At 34.3% G+C, this 19614-nt stretch overlaps 3 protein-coding genes across 12 annotated transcripts in view; 1 reads left to right on the forward strand and 2 right to left on the reverse strand.

The window, feature by feature from the left end:
- Positions 1 to 2044: 2044 nt before the first annotated feature.
- On the reverse strand, positions 2045 to 3313 carry LOC106615406 (aldo-keto reductase family 1 member B1). The gene has a single exon (XM_014231640.3). The coding sequence runs from the start codon at positions 3071 to 3073 to the stop codon at positions 2135 to 2137; it is 939 nt and encodes a 312-aa protein (XP_014087115.1). The 5' UTR covers positions 3074 to 3313; the 3' UTR covers positions 2045 to 2134.
- Positions 3314 to 3883: 570 nt separating this feature from the next.
- On the forward strand, positions 3884 to 5016 carry LOC138857076 (uncharacterized). The gene is made up of 2 exons (XM_070108508.1): positions 3884 to 3907; positions 3978 to 5016. The coding sequence occupies exons 1-2, from the start codon at positions 3884 to 3886 to the stop codon at positions 5013 to 5015; spliced, it is 1062 nt and encodes a 353-aa protein (XP_069964609.1). The 3' UTR covers position 5016.
- Positions 5017 to 7709: 2693 nt separating this feature from the next.
- Epac (Exchange protein directly activated by cAMP) overlaps positions 7710 to 19614 on the reverse strand; it is a 37312-nt gene continuing 25407 nt past the window's right edge. For 4 of the 10 annotated variants that reach the window (XM_070108804.1, XM_070108805.1, XM_070108807.1 and 1 more), the window contains exons 12-20: positions 18509 to 18653; positions 17813 to 17989; positions 16806 to 16967; positions 15748 to 15901; positions 15462 to 15669; positions 15152 to 15405; positions 14910 to 15080; positions 14531 to 14664; positions 10823 to 12745 (exon numbers count right to left, since the gene is read on the reverse strand). In XM_070108804.1, the coding sequence (XP_069964905.1) occupies positions 12211 to 12745; positions 14531 to 14664; positions 14910 to 15080; positions 15152 to 15405; positions 15462 to 15669; positions 15748 to 15901; positions 16806 to 16967; positions 17813 to 17989; positions 18509 to 18653 (1940 nt within the window). In that variant the 3' untranslated portion in view covers positions 10823 to 12210. Of the gene's footprint in view, positions 7956 to 8046; positions 12746 to 14530; positions 14665 to 14909; positions 15081 to 15151; positions 15406 to 15461; positions 15670 to 15747; positions 15902 to 16805; positions 16968 to 17812; positions 17990 to 18508; positions 18654 to 19614 lie in introns of those variants that run through there. The other 6 variants (XM_070108808.1, XM_036367641.2, XM_036367642.2 and 3 more) reach the window with 4 other exon arrangements.

The raw sequence follows: 19614 nt of genomic DNA on the forward strand, positions 1-19614 counted from the left end.
AAGTGTGTATGTACTTCTTTGAAAAAGCTTAGGTTTTAGTTTTTTCGAAAACGATTCTAATTTTTCAAATTGATGCATTTACAAGTAATTTCAAATGTAAAATTATGTAATAAAAATAAAATATTCCACAAAAATTTGCTCAATTATATTACTAACGCATAAAAATTCTAGATAAGTGGGCCCGGGTTTTGTATTTTATCAATACCTTTGTTAATTTTCATTATATCAAATAGTGTTAAGAAAAAATTTTCATCGGCTTATATTGGAAATTAAATCGGGTAGCGTTTTAACATAGGATTCGGTTTCTATAAAAATTATTAGAACGATGAATTTTAATTTTTGCATGGAATTATGAATTATTTCTTTATTGATATTCTTATATATTCGCGTTTGTGGTAGGTTAGGGTTAGGTTAGGTTAGGAGGTCGATCCCAGAAGGGATCCCACTTGGACAGCTTAAGACGCCAGTCCGTTGTGATACCTACGGCTCCTATAGTCCGGATCAAAAGACCCTTACAAGTCGACAAGACGTCTTGTGCTGACTACAAACTTGTTAAGACGGCCAATATCCATTACGGATAGGTATTCAGGACCGCCAAACGTGTGATTGCCGAGATATTTCAATCGCAGCCTAGCGAATGCCGGACATTGAAGGAGAAAGTGCTGGGATGATTCCACCTCGCCCTCCTCCATACAACTTTGGCAACTGGCATCGGGTAGTACACCAAGCCGTACCGCATGAGTGCCCATTGGACAGTGTCCAGTGAGAACTCCTACAATAGCGGCTAGATGCACTTTGCTCAGGGCGAGAAGTTCCCCCGACCTCCTGCGATCCACTCTTGGCCAGAAGGATCTCGCGGTCGCACAGGACCTAGTCGTCGACCAACGTCTGCTGAGTGCACGCGAGGTCCATTGATCCAAAGTTAGAGCGCAGGACGCTAACGGAGATCCTACCCGATCCCATTCCGATGTGAGCGGGGCAAAGGTGCCCCCCTGGCTAGCTCATCGGCTTTGCAGTTTCCAGCGATTCCGCTGTGACCAGGCACCCAAACGAGCCTGATGTTGAAATAGCCAGACGCTACCTCTAAAGAGGACAGACACTCCTTGACTAGCTTTGATTGCACGGTACGCGCGCTCAAAGCTAGTATTGCTGCCCTACTATCAGAGTGAATGCTCACTTCTACAAACGAGGCTGCACTACGCAGCAGTACTTCTACCGCCACCTTGATGCAGCTACCTCCGCCTGAAAAACACTACAGTGATCTGGTAGCCTGACTCTAAGACTGACGGAGATCTCCTTGCAGAAAACCCCCCCTCCAACCTTACCTCCTAGCCTCGATCCATCCGTGAAAAAGCTCACCGTGTCTCTTCTCCAACGGCTTCTTCCCACCCACATGTCCCTCGTTGGGATATGAGCGGAGAAGGAACCGCCTCGAGTGGCTACAGTGACGCAGTGATCTATATTTTCCGGGATGCCGCTGAAGGAGGAAAGAATTTCGGAGTGCCCTTGTTCGGACCTCTTCAAAAGCCCAGCTTCCCTGAGCCTTAGAGCACACTTCGCGGCAATATCCACAGGTGCTATGTTTAAAATAGCATTAAGAGCTAGTGTCGGTGTGGTCCGCAGTGCACCGGAGATTCCGATGAGCGCTGCTCTTTGGACCCTTTCAAGCTTTTTAGCCAGTGTGGTCCTCTCGAGCGCCCTCCACCAGACGAACACACCATAGAACATTATTGGCTTAACTACGGTTTCGTAGAGCCAGAACACCACCTTAGGTGAGAGTCCCCACCTTTTCCCAATAGCCCCTTTGCAGCAGTATAAGGCGACCGAAGCCTTCTTAACTCTCTCCTCTATATTTGGCCTCCAGGAAAGTTTGCTATCGAGGATGAGCCCTAGGTATTTCACATTCTCAGCAGGCTGAAGAAGGGATTGTGGTAAGTTCTATTCAAACACTAATAAATTACTTATGTGTGTCAATTTCCAACAGTTCTATACACATATATTTAGACAAGTTTGTACAATGTTCAAATGGGTAAAAAACAACATGTCTGGGTAATATATAAGTACACATTTATTTAAAAACATACATAGGATAAAATTACACAAAAACGTATGTACATAAACTATATGTAAACCGCTACTCGGCGTCGAAATTGAATGGAAAATATTTGTGGTGGCTCATACCAGAAAAAGGTATCAACCGCTGACCGGTGTTGTAGCCATCAATTATTTTCATATCATCGTCGCTTAATTTAAAATCGAAAATTGCAAAATTTTCCGCTATGCGACTTTTAGTAACCGATTTTGGAATCGGTATAGTGCCCAATTGTACTAGATATCGTAAACATATTTGTGCTGGTGTCTTTCCATACTTTTTTGATAGATCCTTTGCAGTACTATCGTAAAGAAATGGTGGCCACAGTTGATCTGACTTTGGGCGGGCTAAAGGGCAATATGCTGTGATAACAATATCACGTTGCTTTGAAAATTCAATTAGCTTTTTTTGATTAAAGCCTGGGTGGCACTCTACCTGGTTGACTAAAGGTCGTATGCGACAATCTTGTAATATGCGCTCTGTTTGTTGCTTATTAAAGTTAGAAAGTCCAATGCCTTTCACCAAGCCCAAATCCACTAACTTCTCCATAGCTCGCCAAGTATCCAAGTAATCTACATCGGATAGCTCTAATGTCCCGTGTACAATATCGTCCCCTTTGTGAATTTGACCTACAGGAAAGTGTATCAGATATAAATCGATGTAGCTTAATCCTAGATTGGATAGACTGTTGCGGCAAGCTTGCTCCACCAATTGTGGATCGTGATGAATGCCACCCAATTTTGTGACAACAAATACGTCTTCACGATTAACGACACCTTCAGCAATTTTTGAATTGATAGCACGTCCAACTTCCTTTTCATTTTCATATACGAATGCTGTGTCGATATGTCTGTAACCTAAATCTATGGCATCTTTCACTGAACGCTCTGCATCTGATTCATACGATCGCCAAGTGCCGAGACCGATCGCCGGAATCTCCTGACCATTGCTAAGTTTAATTCTTGGCGCTAAACAAGCCATTTGATACAATTTCACAACTTTTTAATGGCAAAAACGTAATAATTATCGTTTGCTATACACTTTTCTCAAAATATCGCCAAGAATTGATTAGGTAAGATATATAGGTATTTATATATAGCCGATCTAAAGATTATAATCAAGGCGAATGTAATTATTTTCACTGAAAGTTTTTCACGTTGAGAGGCAGCAGAGAGCGTCTAATATTTAGCATAGATCATTGTATAAATCTACATAATACATAATACATAATTATAAGCCTACAAGCAAACCAAAGAATCAGCTGTTTTCCTATGTGTGTGAAACAGCTGTGATCACCTGATCGAATATGCCTTTTTTTGACACAGAGTTTTAAATAAAAGGAGTAGTTTAACAATTTGTTTATGAACATGTATTCGTAATAGAAATAATAATGAAAACTTTCAAGAGTATTGTAGATGTATACAATGCATTAGGTGCTGGTGGCAGGAAGAATAAGAATGGGAAAATTAACAAGTTACGAGGCCTTTTGGCAGCCAATTAAAGATTGCTAAACATCTGAATCGCTAGCAATATTGTCAATGCAGACACACATTGCTAATGTTCAGCAATTGATGTCTAAATATATTTCAGGTCATACTTTACTAGTAGTGAACTGTTATTTTGGTGGTTTGATCAAGTCCAAATCTAAATATATTTCAGGTATACTTTACTAGTAGTGAACTGTTATTTTGGTGGTTTGACCAAGCCCATTTTGCGCAAAATTTATTAATATTACCAATTTTTGTGTTGTTTTCGGGTGATGATGACATGATTTTTGCTGCAATGTCCCAGATGTCAACGCAGATATCAACAGAGGTGTCAACACAAATATCGACACAAATTAAAGAGCAGGATGCACGTATGTCCCTACAAATGTCGCAGTTAGAAACGCGATTATCACCGCTTTTGGAAGAGCTGTTTTGAGCGTATATCAGCACAGGTGTCCTCACAGTTTAAAGAGCAGGATGCACGGATATCGCAGGTGACCTCACAAATAGCAGAAGTGTCCTCAACTGAAGTGGATGAATTGAGAGATCGTCTCCGTGAGCTACAATTAAATTGGCCAATTGTGTCAACAGCTTCTGCCAAGGCAAAACCTCCATCCTTTGATGGCACTGTTCCGTTCCACGTTTTTAAGCTTCAATTCAAAAATACGGCATCTTCAAATAATTGGAATTCTGGAGATAAAGTAGCTGCATTGTTCGTTGCATTAAAAGGATCTGCAGCGGAGACATTACATACCATTCCAAACTGCCAGGCGAGTAGTTATGAAATGTTGATGGGTGCATTAGAAAGATGGTATGGTAGTGAGCTCAAGAAGCAGATCGTTCAAATGGAGTTGCGAAATCGCCGCCAGAAAACCAATGAGTCGTTGCAGGAGTTTGCAACAGAGATTGAGAGGTTAACTCACTTAGCTTATGCACATAAATCCATGGAATACATCGAGGACACGAATATTCAGACTTTCGTCAATAGAATACGAGATAACACTACACGCTTCGCTGCATTAGCATGTCCAAAATTGACGTTTGCAAAAACTGTTTCGTATGCTCTGACACAGGAAACTGCATCTCTGCTTTGCAATCAAACATTTAAAGCTCACAAAGTAGAAATAGAGGAACAAACTTGGGTGAACCAATTACTTGAAAAAATTGACAACATGCAGAAAGCACTGGAAAAATCTACGGAAGAGCATCAGAAAAATGATGGTGTGCTTAAATGCTTCAACTGCGGAAAAAGTGGCCACGCAACTATAACCAGCCCAATAATCCAATTGGACGTAAACGCAAAGCTGAGGAAGAGCAAATGTCAAATCAAACCAATCATTAAAACTAAAGCGAGCCAGCGGAAAAGAGCACGGGTTGGCTCCCGCAAGCCAATGCTATGTAATCTCCATTTCAAAAATAAGCAGGAATACGTCTAACGTTACCGTTAGTGGATGCGGTAAAAAGCGCACACTAACTGTGGATACGGGCGCATCACATTTCAAAATTCGATCTGATCTTGTTGAGAAAGAAGTGAGTCCATTAGCTGGGGCGTACTGCAACTGGAGAAGATACCCTAGTTCTCGGAAAGGTAACGTGCGAGATCGTAATTGGAAAGGCAGCCGTGTTACACAATTTTATAGTGGCAGATATCGTTGACGAAGTCATAATTGGAGTAGACTTTCTAGCGAATCAAGGTATCAAAATTGTCATTAAAAAATGATTATGTCCTATAGAAACATGGAAGTACCACTTATGTTCGGTTACGATAATAAGTACAACGTTAGCCGATTGATAACAACAGAGAGCCAGCAGATTCCACCAACATCAGACTGGAATCCGGAGAAGCTACGGAAATGTCAGCAAGAGAATCCAGATTTGAAGAGTGATACACGGATTGGAGATGAATAAACTTCCAACGAGAGATGAAGTAGCTGTAGAAAGCCCAGTCGCAAAGGCTTATTGGGCACAATGGAATAGTTTGAAGTTAGTGTCTGGCTGCCTGCATCGCGTATGGGAAAGCGAAGTGGGCAAAGTTCACGAGCTCTGATGATTATTCCAAAAGTAAGAATTCCTGCAGTTCTCAACGAGCTGCACATCGGTCCAAGTGGAGGACACATGGGTATCAATAAAACCTTGGAGAAATTAAAAAAAAGATTTCATTGGGTTGGTTGTCGTCAATCATTTACGGAGTGAATCGCCAATTGTGTCGAGTGCATTGCTGCTAAAGGGCCGCGGTCCAGGAGTCATGGTCAGATCAAGCAGTACATTTCAGGTGCGCCATTTGAGCGAGTAGCCATGGATGTAGCTGGTCCATTTCCTCTCAGTGAACTAGAAAACAAATATGTTTTGGTAGTCATGGACTATTTCAGCAAATGGCCAGAGGCATACACAATTCATACCCAAGAGGCAGGAACAGTACCGGTTGTATTCATCAATAATTGGGTATCGAGGTATGGTGTTCCAATAAAATTACAGGAGATATGCCAGAAACTAGGTATCCGGAAAACCCGTACAACTGCACTACATCCGCAGTCTGATGGCATAGTAGAACGATTCAATCGAACTTTGGAAGAACATTTGAGGAAAGTTGTGGGCAAGTATCAAAAAGATAGGGATACCCATATATCCTTGTTCCTGATGGCTTATCGGTCTGCTGTACATGAAACAACGGGGCAGACTCCAGGGGTAATTTTTGGTAATGATCTTCGACTACCGATTGATTTAAAATTTGGAATTAACGCCAACGGAGGAAGGAATACTAAGGAATTCAATAGCATCCTTGAAGACGAGATGAGGGATATACATGCTATGGTGAGACAGCGCACCAAAATTATGAGCGATAAGATGAAAGCAAAATACGACAAGGCAATAAACTCTGAGGGTTTTATTGAAGGCGATTGGGTATTGTTATATAACCCACAACGAAAGAAAGGGTTATCTTCCAAATTACAGTGTAATTGGGAAGGACCACACCAGGTTATTAAACGACTCAATGATGTAGTGTATCGCATACAGACCATTGGAAGACCAAGGAATAAAATGAAGGTGGTTCATCTGGAACGGCTTGCAGCGTTTGGTACCGCAAATATGTCTAATCGGGACGATCAGACTTGGGTAGAGGGTAAAGTAAGAAACGGAAAGCCCAAGAATGATATAATACAAGATTACGACAATAATTTACCGTTACTTTTTCGGTTTAGGCTGCTACAATTGTTACAAAAACCAATTGCACTATGCCGCCATCTTGTCACGTATTTCTTTTGAGTGAGAAGAAGAAGTATCATCTAAATTGTAATCAAAAACGTAAAAACTTTTGTTAATTCGTGAAATAGACTTAACCGATTAGTTTATAGTGCAAAAATCCTACTGAAATTAATAGAATAATGTAGCGAGAAAATATTTGGCCTAGCTTCATATAAATACATTTATCTATTGACAACATAATCGCCAATTAAGTAAATGAATAAAAGGTATTGTGATAGCAAAGGTTGTATTTATTTAAATTTATAGGTATAAAATACATTGATTTTGAAAAATGAAGTGTGCAGTGGCGAGTTGAAATAACTATTAAGGAAATATACCAATAAGACGAGTCTTTTCAGATTTACTTCGGATAAAAAAGTTGCCAAACATTTTTTAATTTTTATACGAGAAACGAATTTCATAATCATAATAATTACAATTTTAGAATTATTTCACTATAATTTCATTTAAATAAGTCCTCTGTTATTATTATATGTATATGTTTGTGTATAATATAAGAAACTACTACTGGATACATCGCAATTGCAATCACTCACTTAATTGACAATTATGCTGTCAATAGATAATAGTATTTATTTGAAAATAGGCCAAAATATTTCCCCGTAATGTTATTCTATTCATTTTAGTAGGATTTTTTCACTATAAAATAATAAATTAAGTTTATTTCCCAAATTAACAAAAGTGTTAATGTTTCTGTTTACATTGTACAAGCTATTTTATGCTTCTTTTTCTCAACTCAAAAGAATTACGTCACAAGATGACGGTTGGGGTAATTTTGTATACTATAATTCTTGCGGAAAACCAGCAGAAACTAGCAAAATAATATCAAAATGTTTTTTACAATCACTTCATATCAACACTTGAAAATCAATCAATAGAATTTTTATTTTCACAATTCAAAACAATGAAAATAAACAAAATCAAAGCAATTGCGTTAAATATTGCTTGTACATACATATACACATATGCTTTAACAGCTGTTTCTTCATATGGCCGTAGATATTTTCTGCTAGTAGGAATTTCACTTTCATTTTCTGGTGCTCTCTTCTGCTAGTGCCTCCTAGTATTTTGGTCCAGTAGAAACTTTGTTAGCTTCTATTTTTCAAGTATTACTGAAAACACAAAATATTCTATTGAATCCCACATATTACATTACATAGGATATGTACATATACATATGTATGTATGTATGTATTTCCTTACCTTAAGGCCCTTACCTTCCGTATACCTTCTAAACCGAATTAAACGATTGAATATAAGTATCGCCTTTCAAGTTAATTTCATGAGTATGTAAATATTAGTGTATTATTAGAAATGTCATCAGTTCACATCTTTGTAAAGCCTTCATTTATCAAATATACCACTTTCTGCCACCTGATTTTGTACGCTAGGTTTTATATGTACGCACATAAATTCAATTATCAAAGCAAACGTTTTTTCTACCTTTAACAACAAATAAGTTCTTGTTTATATTTTTTTTCACAGTCATAATATTAAGGTACTTCTGACCGAGGACTAGCTTATGGCGAATATGAAGTTTGAAGAAATATATACATTCGGCTTAAATTGCACACAAATATGTTAAACAAATGTTAATTAACTTAGAGTATGAAATACAATGCTTTATAATTTTTTTCAGATACACATCTCATAACTTTTTTTATCTTTTATGCCAGTTAGTAAGCGTCTAATAACTTTGATGTTCCCTGGCAGGTTAGGTTGGTGATAGTGTGATGTTTAGATGTTTAGATGTTTAATAAAAAAACAGTATTTTGATGCCTTTGTATTAATTGGAAATATATTTTTAACATTATTAATAAAAGTTTAAGTTTTTAAAGAAATAGATGTATCATTATTGGATAAGTTCATACATACATACATATCTTCACATAGGTGTAGATTTCATGTAAATTGAACAAACAATTACTATAAAAATTTTAAATACAATATTGCTCGATTTTATTTAAGTGTTAAGGTTTGTTGTTAATCTTTTGGATATCATAAAGTTTTTTATCTGGTCTGGGTTTATACTGTTATGCTTAGTTGCTTATAATTAATTGGAGTTTTTCTTCTTACAGTGAATTTGGTTGAAATGTGTTTACATTTGCACATACATATGTACACATGTACGTATGTACAATATGTATGAGTATTGCAGCGTAGTTAAAGATAGGAAGAGCATATGTGTGGGGTGTAAGTCTAATAATTTTTTGACTAGTTGACAGTAATTTTTTGACAATATAATGATTTGTGTACCTCTGGTTGACTTATGAGATGTTTTAATATTGCATATACATACATGTGTTTTTAACGAATTAATCTACAATATTATAAATATTTTATTATATGTGTTTACATATGCTCATATGTTAAAAGAGGCTGGCTTTGGAAAGAAAATATGTTCTAAGACCTGGACAGGTATGTAAAAATAAAACCTGATAATAGATAAATACATATGTATGTATGTACATATTTGGTATATATGTATGCATGTATACCGTTGCTGTTGTCATTTATTTATTTTTTTTATTTCATTAATTAAGATACACAGACATGTACATATCTATGTATTTTATTGTGTGACCTATACGGTGGTACCGAATTGGTTCGCACAACTTCTTGCGGTAGGATAACTTCCTACTTATCCAGAATTGACTCTGATATACTGAACCTAGTAATCAGAGTCATTGGTATGACAACTACCACCTATTGGCATGCCCAGTGATGTCAACTCATCTACCACTCCTCTCCATTTGGTTTGACCCCGTCGAAATATTGCTTTAATTTGAGCTCCCTCGCAAACAGAGTATAGACATTCCGCTACATCAACAATAACAACAAATCGAAATGGTTATCTTTCGATCATATGATGTTTTTTATACGATTACAAACAAAACATGTCTATACCTATATCCCAAAATATTGCCTGTACTCTTATTTATGTATATGCATATGCCAGAACAACTCGTGCAGATCTCTAATGTATATGAAATAAACGTTTGGTATGTCTCTTGGACCGTAGTTGAGGTATGTTAAAGTCTACAACAGTCAGTTTAAGTTTTTATGTATACGTCTGATTATACTATATTTGATTGCGCTTTTTTGCAAGATTTTTGTGACACATCAATATACAGTATATATAATCGGTGATTATTAAAATGTAGAGTTATAATCTCATAGTGTAACTTTAAGATTGTCAAATCTAATCACATTAACATATATCTCTATACTGTCATTATTTAATGCTAATTTATTCTAAATTGTAAGTAATTTATGTTTAGTATTTGTATAAAGGCGTTGGTAAATATGTACGAACCAATTAGTAAAATACAGAAAAATTAGCGATGTTGAATAACAAATTTAGTAATATGTTCTTTGTTCGAGAAAAAAATAAATTGCCTCAACTTGAAGCTTATTGCGAATATTGTATTTTAAATAATCATAAAATTACTAGAGATTATCCGACTGCATTGGGAAATTTACTGTCAACCGACATTAATTCTTTGATTTTATATACATTTATTCTTGATTAATAGTACTTATGGTAAGTGGTAAATGGACGACATTGAAATTTGTTATAGATAAAGTAATAAAAGGCTTTTGTATATAAATTTTCATTGTCCCTATGGTGTGTGTTACGGTTTGGTGTTATACATTTAGAATTGTCAATGTAAACTGAAAGGTTCTAAATACACATATTTGTAAATACAAAATTCGTTTTTTAAGAAACCATTGGGTGTTTTAGCTCTTCTGGGTGGTCTGTAGGTTTAAGATTTAAGACTCGTAGTACTGGTGTAATATAAACATAAATAACAACTCTAGAAATGTTACCGATTATTTCTTTAGAATAAAAGGTTTGCTCTGAAGAAAATATTAATCTTTATATAAGAAATTAATAATTTACAAATATAACAATTGCTTACCAATCTAAAGACTTTTTGTGATTCCCTAATATTTTGATTTTAATAGATCGAAGAAAAGTGGCTCACGTAGATTTATTAAAGTTTTTGATCTTTGAATAAAATTTCTTACAGCTATAAATATATTTCCACTAATTCTCGATCGATGGTGGTAACTATTTAAATTAAATTATAATATTAACATACATTTTTATGTACATACATATGTGTATAAGGGTCAATAAATATATTTTAGATTATAAGATTTTGGTGTTTATGTAATTACGAACTAGCGCATTTGTAAGAAACGAAAATATCGCTCTACAGTATATGCTAAAAAGTCTTTAATATATATACACGTATATATGATTATTTACTTATTACATGAATATTAATATTGCATAAATTGCGTTATTGTAATACGCATAGAATAAATTGTTAGTTTTTTACTTAGAAGAAAATATTTAATAGTTTAATGATTAAACTCGTGGTAGCATTTGTGTTTGATGCAGCTCAATCAGTTCAAAATACGCTGTTTCTTCATAAACAATTTTTATATTTAGAGCCAAAATATACGGGGTTTATTGTCCCCACAGCATTAGTAATAGCTACAGAAATTCATACTCGTACAGTTTTTTGTCTATCTTTTCCTGCCACTCATGTTTTTCCTTTTAATTGAACGAAAACGCTACCAAAATGAATATTTACCGAAAATAAAATATGGTAAACTCCCAACAATTTTCCAGCTAATGTTTGTGATTTGTCACATAGACAGTAGGCACAGATAAACATATATATATGACTGTGTTATTGGGGAAATAGATATCTATCAATCTATAATTATACCATTTCTTTTTTGCTGATCGATTTTAAGAACAATATATATAATAAAAGAAATATACCGATTGTAAAGAATATGATACCCATATACGTACATATATCTTACATAGATAAATAATAACCAAAAAACATTTAATTTCGTTTACTTAATGTATGCTAAAATGCTCATTATAAAAAGTTTGTTTGTTAACGTTGGTTTTAGCCAAATGAACAAAGTCGGCTACGGCTTGAGCACCCCTGTTTTGAATGCTTGGCGGATTTTTTTTTTATAAAAAGTGGTAAAAATAAAATTAGTGTCAAGACAATAACAAATAAGAGGTAAATAAGATATAAATTTGTAAGCTTACTTTTTATCTACATACATGTATTTTTACTAATTGTATGATAGGGATATTATAAATATGTAACAACGGGACTAATTTACGCATTAGTTTAGCACATACATATGTACGTACTTACTAAATGTACATATATAGAATTTCCTAATTATGGACTATATATTTGTTAGTGTAATAAGTTAATGTATTAGTATTCTACGTTAAAGCATATGGAATAAAATACTTGAATAAATGTCGATTTAAGTTTACAGCTAATATATGTAAGCGTTGTGTCGAAAACACTATTTGCTTTATACTTTGCGTGTTGGTTCAATTTTTTGCGACATAGCTGTCAAAACCCGCTGGTTGTCAATAACACGGAGGCAACTAATGTATAACCGTACTTCTCCTTCACTCTTTGGTGACGGTGGCTCCAGTCCTAAAACCAAAAGAAATGTTAAAAATCGAATTGAAATATCCCATAAAAGCAATTTACCTAAACTTCGTGAGCGACAGAAGCGAATGGTGCGCATAGTCTGTGCCATCAGATGCATTTTCTCGAAATTAACTAGACCTTCTAAACTAGTTTTATTACCTTCATGGGCAAAAGTCATATCTTTCAGTAAGAGTGGCATAAATGGTATTACTGGCGGTTGCAATTTGCCTACATAAACACGGTACGCACGATGATTGCGACTGGGATCGATGAGAGCTTCGAATTCCTGGAAAAGCTTTCGAAATTTCGAAGGTATTTTCTCCCAGGTTTGTGTGAGTCGCGAAACGGCCATATTTGAAAGGCCCATAGTGATGGCAAAGAAAGCGTTCAGATTCTGGTATTCCTTGCAGCTTTATGATTAATACATTTAGTATATAATAATATATATCGGATAAATTTATATGTGTATATTCTTGCAGGAAAACGCGAACTGGTCAGAGAGAGACAGACAAAAACCAAAAACTAGAGCAATTTCACCAAATTCTTACAAGTTGGTGATAGTTTTAATAACAATTTAGCAATAGCACAGTGGTGTATTTGCTCAATATCCCAATATCATTCGCGCATACTAACTGTAGTGCTGTTTAAATACTTTACTGCACAATGAAAAAAGAGATAAAAAGACAACTAAATTGTGGAAAAACGTTGAAATATCAGACGTCGTATTACAAAATGAAATATAAATAAAAAACCAGTAAGGAAGGTCTGGAGAAAATACCTTCAGGTAAAACTTAATATAGAACAAGTAAGGAAGGACTAAATTCGTGTGTAACCAAACATTTTATACTCTCGCAATTATCAAAGCCGAGGAAACACTTTCAACATTCCATATTGTATTAAAATCAACCTAGTTAAATCAAATGACATACATGTGGTAAAAATCAGCCAAAGCGGCTAAATTCAATATATTGATTATATTTGGAAAAAATCAACCAGTCAAACGAAAATCGTTATATGTATATTCGGTTTAAACCACGGTCTAGACCGATTTAACTCATATTTAGCGCCAAACCACATTGTGTTTATAAAAACATTAAAATATTACATATATTGACCAACATAATCACTTTAAAGTCAGCTAGAAAGTAGGAAATCATTATATTGGGTGTATTTGAGCTAGGGTAAGTATTTACTCTATTTTATCCATACCATTACTAGGAAAAGATGATCTCTGAGTTCCATTAAGACCTCAGCTGTTGACCAATATAAAATCAAGCGGATGTTTAAAATCCTTATATTAGGTATATGTGGAAGTATGGAACCGATGCTTTCTATTTTTGACAACACAACATATTATTTCCAGATAACGGTACTCTGACTTTCATTAAAGTACCTCACAGATTGACCGATATATTCGGTAACTGGGAACTTGAAAAGTTATGGTCCGATTTCAACAATTTTGGACCTGTAAATTTTATTTCAATAATATTATTGGCTTTCGATTTCGCACATTTTCACAACATAACATAAGAATTTTCAAAAGATTTCCGTTTAGCATGTTTGAAATATGTTAAGTAATTCTGAGAATTTTCAGCCCACAGATGCTCCTTTCTACCACGATACCTTATACAAAATAACGGCATTGTATCTTAGTTATTATAATGATATAATTGAAACTTAGTTATATGCTTTCGCTTAATGTCACTTTGTGGGCGTGGCAATGGACCGATTTCGCTCATCTGCAATACGAACCCCCTTGTTAAGGGACACGTGTACAAAGTTTCATCAGGATATCTTAATTTTTTCTCAAGTTATCGCTTGCACGGATGGAGAAACAGACCGACATGCAACATGTTGCGAGAGTATAAAAATTAATATATATCTACATATATTTCCTTTTTCGTTTGTTCTAGTTCTAATATCCTAAATGTTTTTAATATTTGTCGCTTGGCAAACTACAAGTATTCTTCAGTTCGTTCTAGTTCTGAGCTAAAAAATAAACAAGGAAGTCAATTGACAATTCCACAATGATAAATTTGCTAGTTGTCCTGCTCTGGAAGGAGCAAGAACCCGAAGTAATGATTTCCGGTGCCTTAAAAACGAACCAGTTTTGTACTAACGCACTTTCCTGCAGGGTTTATATAGGTATTTGCGGATGTAAACATGAGATTCTATTTAAAAGTACTTTGACTTACTAGGCAGCCAATTTGATAAATTTTCTTAATAATCCAACACGTTTACACATGCTGCTGGTAGATACTATTTCCGTTGCGATCCAGAATTGCAATTCATTAAAGCGACGGAGAAATACATCTAGATTGGCGGTTATCTTAAAGAAGTAAAAAAATAATTAAAATTTATAAAATTAGAATGCATAAAAAATATAATTATATAGATAAATTTCGTATATACAAGATATATTCTGTTGGAATAATTAAAAATGTAGGTAGTTCATTTGAATAGGAAATATGCTCGAATTAGATTAATAGTTGAAAATAGTATCCTTTGTGCTTCATTAATTTTTCATTCGCAAATGTACAGACTTTAAGAATCGAAATAAAATTTTCTCCTCACTTTGCCAAAGTGATGTCTCCCGAATGTTTGATACAGTAGTTCATACTCATGTACTGCCCAAAACAGATCCCAATCAAAAAGTGTCATTTGGTACGCTATTTCTTTGGTGCTCAATATTTCCAAATCAATGTCTATGCCTTCAGTAGGTCCTTCTTGTTCGGGGAGTGGTGTCTAACAAAATTATTAGTAAGTAATATAAGTATTTAGTTTATGTAAATTATTTTATTAAATACACTTGTTACCAATGCATCTAGGTGATCTTTCACTGAGACAAAAAGACGACCATTTAGACTGAGGCTAGTGGGCACACTAACATCATTATCTTTGTAGACTGAACGCTCTCCGTTGGATTTTACTTCGATTAGTACTAGATCTTCAGGACCTCGGTTCAACTGCAGCTTATCGGCAGCGCAGGCTTTTATTATCCCGGCGGTAGTATGCAGCGGAAATCGTAAAGTGCAATATGTGTGATCGGCGCAGTATACTCGGAATATGACTATAATAAGTTACATATTCAACGAATTTATAATGATAAGAAACCATATAACTTACTATCGTCATCGGGACGAATAATAGTTTTTGAAGGTGTAGCATTTCCGCTAAATAAACAAATAGGTTGTCCATTTGGTGGTAGCTTCCATTTCTGTCCAGTGTTTTGATTACGATCCTCTTGGTAGCGTGTCATTTGTGTAAGAACATTATGTATAATACTAGTTTCTTCACTTAGTTCTTGATCGGCTTCTATTTCAGTTGCTAAATCCTTTTAAATGAATTTAAATCACACATAATTTTCATTTGACAGACAATTGTAATTTTAACATTATTATGTTTGTCGAACCTCAATAAAATCACAGACACTTGGTTCGTCGAATGCTGCATGCCGCACGGCCGTCACCCATTTTTGCATGAACTGAACAACGCGCTTCTTGAAGTTAATTATATATTCCCGATCTTCTGGGGTTTGCGAACCATTGTTCGAATCGCAATGAAAAGTGCATTGTAGTTAAGGAATACTAATTTTAACTTTATATACATATATTTATAGGTGTTTAATGACTATTATTAAAATATCAAATGAGATTATCAGAACAAAACTAGTCTATTTATAAAAATATTGAATATTGAGATACTAATAATGCATTATTACTTACTAAATTATCATAAATCATAAATATACTTTTGGGGATCCATTAACACCAAGAAATGCACCTGTTAATTATGAAGGTCTATGATGAAAAAACAGCTACGACTGGAAAGCAATACTCTATTTAGAATATTTATTTAAAAGAAGCAGGATTATTATTATATATTATAAATAAATATAAATTTAATTAAATAAAAATTTTGCTTTTTTGGGAAAGAAAAAAATAGTGGAAAGACAAGCCAATTAAAAAAGGCCACCGAAAATTCGTAATCCATACGCATATTAAAATTTTAGTTGATCCTGCCAGTTCAATATATATCATAATTAAGAACTTTATGGCTATCTGTATGTTAGTATTTTTTATTTTCGATAATAGTAAATGTATTTTTATTGATCAATCGCTTGCAGTTGATCTAAAATTATAGTATTTATCAATTGCAGCAGCATATATTACGTATGGTTATTGAGTCTTAACCTGAAATGCAGACATTCTATTTGTTTGCTTGCGTTTCAACAATGCTGTTGCCTTATGAAATTTTTATTTAAAACTGTTATCTTTATTTAATTCATTTTGCTAATGGAGATGTACCTCAGAGACAGTTTTGTTATGTATTAGCTGAAATAACTTATCGTGACGATAGTCTTAAACGCTAGTTTATCTAAATAATGTGTAAAATCTAGATATGGTAAATATGTAACTATGTATGAGTAATAACATTTTTGTGTTTACGCTTTTATTTAAAAAAGGATATTAATTGGCAAGCTCATCCACTAACTGCACAACAGGCATGAAAACAATGTGTGTAAGCAAAAAATCGTCCAAAAAGGGATCCAAACCGCTCACTTGATTTCCGAGACGTGTTTCCAGTAAATGTTCTAACATCTTTGATGGTGTTCCCGACATGACCGTATACCTGTTTAAAGTAATCATAGGTGTTAAGTGATACAATACCTTTTTACTATTATAGTCAATTTATTGTTAACGATACAACTGTGGCGGCGGTACTTTGATCACTATTCGAAAGGAAGTGGGTCATATATAAAAGGTAAATTCGGGTTTCGACCCAAGCAAAGTAAAGTTAAACACTATTTATTAGAAGAGATCGGAGAAAATAGTCTTTACTCCTTAAATTGATAAATTTAAAATTTATCCTTATCCAGTGTATCATAATTGTCTGCTTCTCCATCTGTTAAGGAAAAGTTTAGATTATAATCTTTAATAATTATGCTTAACTGATATACAAGTGAAGAGAAAGTGTAATGCATACACACATTGCTATATATACATACATATATATATTCTATACCACTTTTTCCACTTAAATAGAAGATTTTTTTCTTACAAAAATTGTGAAATTTTTAAAGACATAATGGGACTCAAATGATAATAATATTACAGACAATTTTTCTGGCATGACTAACATTTTCTATACGTTTCTGAGGACAGAGCTAATTGACGAATACCAGACGATTCAATTTATTTTAAGCTCACAGCCATAAAAAGGGTATAGCTGGGAGCGATGGCGACTTTTTAGGACACCACAGATAAACATCATGCATATTAACGAGTGGTAGAAATGGTGTCAAATGCATTAAGCGAATTTGAAGAAGTACTTGGAACTAGTACAATTAACTTATAATATACCATATTCATGAATAACAAGTTTACATAGTATGTAAAAACAAGGAAGATAAAATGGTGTAGGTATATTTACTCATATTCATATACATATGTAATTGCTTATTTTGTAGAACTTACTTAAATGCCGAATGCTGGCCACGTTGCTTAGCCACACGCTCCAACACTAAAACATCCTTGCCGTGTTCTTGAAGTCTCAACGTGTTGGCCTCCACATCGCGTAGAATACGATTGAAATGCTCCTTATCAACTCGTAAAAGATGACAATTATTCTCCTTTAAGACGATTGTTGCAGCTCTAAGAGGATTTAAACAGGCTTAGCTCACATCAAAAAAGTTCAGATCAACATATATACACATATGCATACAAGTATACATAATATTTATTATTTTATTCATGTTTTGTCGCCCAAGCAGGCTAAGGAGATAATAGAGGGTTGGCGAGGAGATTTCTTACTTTTCGAACGATAATGAAATAAATCATGTCAATGAGATGAAACATGGAATGATTTTTTTCTTAATTCCATCTTAATTAATAGAACAGCTGTAACTCTATACCTACATTGCGATTAGTTTTAGGTGATATAAACAACCGTTAGATGAATAAAACTATTATACTCTGTAGCAACAGGTTACGAGAGTATAATAAATAAAAGGAAATGTTATTCCCTTTCATTACTATACTTTTTCTATTCTTCGCTATTATGGTCGTCAATAGCGACTATTATTCGTTGTTTTTGCTTTAATTATTACAAAAACCATTTATTTTTTTGTACTAGAAATTAAAGTAATAAATTATAGAATGTGGGCAACTTACCTGGGAGCATCGTTTATTAATGCGAGTTTACCAAAATCATCACCATTCTTAAGAGTAGCTACAGTACCTTTCCCATGTATTACAACGTCGACAGATCCCTTAAGCAATATATACCAAGAACGACCTTCATCACCTTGATTAAATACTATGTTCAAAGAAATAAAAATATGAATAAGCCCACAATAGCGTAGTGATACATTTCACAATTTTCTTCAATCAACTTTTATTTTTTTACAAACATTTAAAATAAACCCGTGTATTTTGAGAGCATTTGAAAGTAAATCATGAAAGTCAGAAAAATGAAAGGCCTAAACCGAATATTAAATATCCCGCAATTTATATTTTATAATTAATAAACTAGTTTAGGTAATATAGGAAATACCTACTTGTACACAGAGATATTTTAACTTCGAAGTCACTTATCTCTCAACCCAAAAGCTAATTTATTGTCAAAATGTAAATAGAAATTGTGTATTTGTACAGATTGCATTAAATGACTTTAGAACGTTCTTTAAAAAAATTAATATTTTGTATAGACTCGCAATCTTCTTTTCATACAAATAGAAAGCACCAAATTTTGTATAAGTTAAAAAAATATATATGCCCATTTTACTTGAAGAGCAATCTTAACCTCATTTTTACTAATAACTTTGCGCTATCGTAGCTTCATCTCCATATAGGCTTACAGGTGTTCAATTGGATTGAGGTCTGACTAGGGTGATGATGTGGCAGCACTTTTTTCATAATAGCGATTTCCTAAACACAAAAGAGATTCGTTATCCTGAACAAGGCAGTAACCACTATTTAAATTGAGTTTATCTGCTAATGGAGCCAAATTATTTCGTAATCTAACCAAGTAATCCATTTTTTCATAGTTCCTACGATAAAGACAAGATTGCCAATACTATTCGCTTCCCAAATCATAAGGCAACTTCCTTCCTGCTTAAAAGTACTATTTAAATTTTTATCTTTCAACGCTTCGCCCTTCTTGCGCCATTCTAATCAACAACGATCAGGTCCAAATATATTAAATTATGCCTCATCTAAAATTATAGAATTCACGGTCGATATATTCTTCGTTACGTTTCCCTAATTTTTTTCATCGA

This window comes from Bactrocera oleae, chromosome 4 (genome assembly GCF_042242935.1).
Source record: "Bactrocera oleae isolate idBacOlea1 chromosome 4, idBacOlea1, whole genome shotgun sequence".
NCBI lineage: Eukaryota > Metazoa > Arthropoda > Insecta > Diptera > Tephritidae > Bactrocera > Bactrocera oleae.

Bases quoted from the DNA above. Each gene is read 5' to 3' on its own strand.
- LOC106615406 (XM_014231640.3), bottom strand. From the start codon at position 3,073: ATGGCTTGTTTAGCGCCAAGAATTAAACTTAGCAATGGTCAGGAGATT.
- LOC138857076 (XM_070108508.1), top strand. From the start codon at position 3,884: ATGTCAACGCAGATATCAACAGAG. The intron at 3,908-3,977 runs GTGTCAACACAA...TGTCGCAGTTAG, and splicing joins CAACGCAGATATCAACAGAG to AAACGCGATTATCACCGCTT.